General features: G+C 56.8%; 1 protein-coding gene across 1 annotated transcript in view; it reads right to left on the minus strand.

The window, feature by feature from the left end:
* Nucleotides 1-266: 266 nt before the first annotated feature.
* SKOR1 (SKI family transcriptional corepressor 1) overlaps nt 267-4,787 on the minus strand; it is a 10,160-nt gene continuing 5,639 nt past the window's right edge. Inside the window, exons 6-9 of the mRNA XM_040642631.1 lie at nt 1,825-1,899; nt 1,511-1,585; nt 933-998; nt 267-361 (exon numbers count right to left, since the gene is read on the minus strand). Coding sequence (XP_040498565.1) covers nt 267-361; nt 933-998; nt 1,511-1,585; nt 1,825-1,899 — 311 coding nt within the window. The remainder of the gene's footprint in view (nt 362-932; nt 999-1,510; nt 1,586-1,824; nt 1,900-4,787) is intronic.

Consider the following 4,787-nt stretch of genomic DNA (forward strand, 5'->3'; position numbering starts at 1 on the left):
TCCCCTTTCTTACCCCCTTCGGTCCAGTTAACCCCATGAGGTCCGACGCCCTGGAGTTCAACAGTGGGGCGAGGGGGTATTTACACTTGGAAACGGAGAAGGGGCCCTGGGCCGAGGCGCCCGGGAGGAGGGCGGGCGGGCGGGAGGCTGTATGTACATCGGTCGTGTCCGAATGGCTTGTTCCTCGCTCTCGGCCGCCGCGGCCGCGGGTAGTACAAGAAGAGAGCAGCATGGCTTGAGGGCGCGTGGGCGCGGCCAGGCCGGCCCTAGGGCAACAGCGGGGGCTTGAAGGAGCAGTTGCCAGTGCAGTGGCGGGGCGTCAGCATCTTGCAGGAGAAGTGGTGCAGGGCGTCGTGGGCTTCTGGAAAGACAGTCGGGCGGGCCAAGTTGGGCACCTCGCTTGCCTCGCCTCGCCCGCGCGGCCTACCCACTCGGTCCACTCGCCCTTCTCTCCTGTCTGCCCGGGGTCTCACCCACCCCCTTCCGGCTCAGGGGTTCTCAAGTGAGCGGATCAGAAAAAGGAAGGAGTGTCGGCGAGAGAACCTGGTGATTTAGAACCACTGCGTTGGTGCAATAGCCCCATTACACAGAAGAGGAAACTGAGGCACAGAAAGGTGGTCAATCTGCCCACGGCCAGATTTGGATCCCACAGCAGATTTCCCAATGCCCAGGGCTCAAGGGGTTCTGTCTCCCTATTCTATCGTTCTAGAATTATTCCCCCATTTAAAAAAATTCCCATTTCCCTCCTCTCAGCTTCTGATCTAGGTAGACCTGGCTGGCCTTCCCCTCTCACTAGCCCCGCCATTTACTCATTCATTCATTAGCTCATTCATCATCCATTCATTCGCCCATCGTTCATTCACTCATTCATTCATTCAGTGGCACAGCCAGAGCCTGGCAACAGTCCTATCTTTGTTCCCCGGCATCCGCACCTTTTAATTTCTGCTGGATGGCATAGCGCGCCTTCCGCTCTTGGTCGAGTTCGTTACACAGAGTGTCTGGAAGACATGGGGAGGGGCCGGTGAGGAACTGAGACCACCCTCCAGCCGGCCGGGGTCACAGCCCGGGCCTCACCCTCTCCCCAGCGCTCAGCCCCTCAAAGAAACAAATCTGGGAGACCGAGGGAGGGAGCATCAGTGCTCCAAACTGCAGCCTGGCGGAGGGAGGAAAAGGCCTGGGATGGCGCTTAAAGGCAGACGGATCTAACCAAAATTAAAGCAAACTTAGGCATTACTTCCCAGGTAATTTTACGCCTCGATTTTTAATTTAGAAACCATGGAAATTGCCGCGATAAGAAGTTCAATCACTCCATGTAATGATGCCTGCAAGCCGTTTGCTGGGCTCGCTTGCCATTCTGAGGCTAATCAGAGTATACAAAGGATATTAAATAAAAAAAATAATTGTTAAATTACCTTCAATTTAAATCCAAATGACTGAGCCAACATTGCGGCTCCTGCCAGACGAGAGGCAGTTACGGCCCGTGCACGCGCTCACCTGACTCCCGTCTTACCTCTGACAATTTGCAGCTGTTGCACCATTTCTTCTCGATAAGCCAATTCCCTCTTCATTTGATCCTGAAAATTATCTGTGCAAATTGATTAAGTGAGAGCTGTGACGCACAGCCCCCTCCCTCGGCCCCATTTCCCCACTCCCCATTCCCGCCCCCACCCCTTCGGTCTCCGGCCTAGCAGGAAACCCCGGGAAAAGGAGGGTTCTGCGGCTCGTACAGGGCGCGCAGCCGCGGCTGCCTGGCCTGGGGTCCGGGCGCACAGGAAGAAGGTTCTCGCGCTGAGGTGGGGTGAGGTGGGTGGGTGGGGGGAGTACCTTTGAGACTCTGAAATTCTCGCTCCAGTTTCTTGCGGAGCTCCATTTGCTCCAGGAGCAATTTTTGCAATTCGTCTGTGAGGGGCGAGAGTGGGAGGTGAAGGAGGGTGCGCGGGACTCAGGGTGCCCCCCCCACAACGTCCTTCAAGTCCTGCCCTGGCCCAGAGCCCTGAGATGGGTGCTGTGGAGTGGGGGGGCCAGGAGGTAGAGGCCCTCTATATTGTTTGTCCGTTTGCTTCCAAAGGATCTGGGCGAGGAAAAAGGGCTAGGAGACAGGTTGCCCAGGGGAATTAAATTCAGGATAGTGGAAGCCATGCTGGGCTTCTGGGCCCTGGCTCCAGGCGCTAACCAGCATGGCTTCTGCTCTAAGTTGTTCCCAACTCCCTAACCTTAGAGGCTGGCCCGGGACTTGATTTACCCCTCCAAACGACATACCCGATCCCTCCCTTCAGTAACAGGAGCTGGGTGAATCTGGTCCAAGACTTGGACCCCTGCCCTGGAAAAATACCTGTCCTCACAACAGTTTGTTCACAATTTCTGGGGGTTCCAGGCCCCCACATCCATACTAAGAGCTCTCATAGAAAGCACCAATGATGTTGAAGGTAATTGCATGTCTTGTATAATCTGAGACTAGGAAGAGTGGAAGACCACCAGTGCTTCTCCCCCTTCCCACACCACTTTCCAAGCCCTCCCATCCCTGGGCTGGTTGAGGGCAGCATGGTGGATAGCAAGTGGATGTGGTAAGCCCTGTTGGTGCCCTCAGAACCAGCTCCAGAGGGATGGCGGGGGCTGCCCTGACCACAGAGCTGTTGGGATCTGGGTCCTCCCCATGGGGAGAAATTCCACCCAAGCAGGTGCTGAGGAAACACAGAAATGGGAGGTACAGGAGCAAAGTGGGGTCAGAGGCTCCTGTTCTCTGTGCCTCGTCACACGCTCCCCCTGCAGGCAGAGAGGCAACCCCAGGACCCCATTGTGAAAGCAGGCTCTAGCCTCACCCCAATTAGGGCACGTTGGGGGGGGGGTTATGCATTAATTCCATGAAAAAATTAACCTCTCAGACATTCCTAAAATAAATGCCTCCTTACAATCTTGCTTTTCAGGGAAAGTCCAGTTTTCCAGTGTGGTTGGGAGACCCAGATTGCCCTGATTGTCACACGCATCAAGTTCTAAGGATCATTACTCATTGCTGTCTTTCACTGGGCTCTTCAGACAGGCCAGCCTTCCGAATCCAAACTTCTAATGAACCTCTAGGGGTCTGGTTCACTTCCCCCTCTCCCCCCACCTCTGTGCCAGAATCATGTGTCCAGAGGATTATCCTTTCCACTCAATGAAAACTGATTCTCCAAGAGCCCTGTCTTCCCATACAAGAAGGGTTCATCTCCCCCAAGCAGCATGTACCCCCATTTCACAGATTTAACCTCACCTCTGGCCAGGTTCTCGATATCTTTCTCCACTAGCTGAGTTCCTGTGACATCCAGGGTGAGCCCATCTTCACCTGGGATACAAGGGCAGGTAAGAGGGGTTCTGTCCTGGGAGAGGCCTTGGGAGGGGAAGGGTGAGCTGCCCGGAACCGTGCTAGTCAGGGAGCTGTTCCAGATCTTCTGCCTTTAGAAGAGACAGTTACAGGTATCGAGTACCACCTACCTCCCAAGCTATCATTTAGGGCTGTAGGGCTCATTTTAGAGTGACCCACTAAAGAAGGACAGTGGACTCAGGGAAGGTAGGCTATCTTAGGGCAGGTCGTACCCTCTGACCTGCTTCATGTGGGTGATGGCGTCTCTCATTTCCTTTTAGTACAGCCCCTTCCCTTACCCGGAAGAGCCCCAAAACCCCAAAGGAGGAAAGCAATTCAGGAAACCTGGCCTGCACCTCGCGCGCGCTCTGTTTAAATATGTATCTGCCAGCCGCACGAGGGGACCAGCAGCCGCTTACGCTCGATCGAAAGCCCTTCTCTCAGGCCGAAGCCGGTGGGAACCGGGGCGACCTGGGCCCCAGCTTCCAGGCGGGATCGCTGCGCGAGGGTCCTAGGGCTCACCTCGGTCTGTATTTGCGGGACTTGGTTGGGAGATACTCCTTTGGTCTGGATAGGATTTCCTCGTTTCCAAATCGTCGGCGGTCGAGTGATTGTCTTCCTTATCTGGTTCTTAAAGGCAATAAACCGAGTTTCAAGGAGAAGCAAAGAAACCGTGACCCCGATACGGCCAGAGCTGCCACGGTCGGGGCGCCCGAGCCCTAATTAAAAGCGTTGTGGCCGCCGCTGGTTCCCGGCTGTGCGCCTGGGCTCGCACCCTCAGGCTTTGGGCCGGGCACCCCCTCCCCCGCGCTCGGTCTGCTCATCTCGAGCTCCACGCCCCCTCCCCAGCCCCTCGGAAAAGAACAAGACGAGCAGCCGAGCCCACCAGGGACGAGCGACCTACATCGCGCGCAGATACTGGGGCACCGCGAGCGCGCGTGGCCGCCGGGTCTGCCTGCGCCGCTCCCGCCGAGAACGCGGCCCAGGCGGCGACCCGCGCGGGGTGGTGGCGGGGGAGACATCCTTTCGGGCTCGGCCTGCCCGGATTTCCGAGGCCCTCCGCCCCTCCTCTTCGAGCCACTGGGGCCCGGCGCACGTGCAGGGCTCCCCCCGGGTTGGGCTTCAGGGGTATCCAAGCGCACAGCCGAGCGCGCGCACCCTCCGCCCTAATCCGGCCTGCCCACGGAGGACCTCGAGGCCAAAACACTTGCTGAATAAATGAGAGGACTTGAAAGAGGTGCCAGGCGTGATTTTAAAAAGGATTTACGCCAGTGTGTGAGGCGCACGTGAGCGCGTGTACGTGTGGTGGACAGGGCGGTTTGTTAAGTGACCAAACGATGGAAGTTATTGGGAGTTCTCGCGTAGCTTCCTTTTCCTTTATTTTTCTTTCCCTCTCCCTCTTTCTCTCTCTTTCTTTCTCCTCTCGTCTTCCCTCGCAGCCCCCCCCCCC

Source organism: Ursus maritimus, unplaced genomic scaffold, assembly GCF_017311325.1.
Source record: "Ursus maritimus isolate PB19 unplaced genomic scaffold, ASM1731132v1 scaffold_27, whole genome shotgun sequence".
Taxonomy (NCBI): domain Eukaryota; kingdom Metazoa; phylum Chordata; class Mammalia; order Carnivora; family Ursidae; genus Ursus; species Ursus maritimus.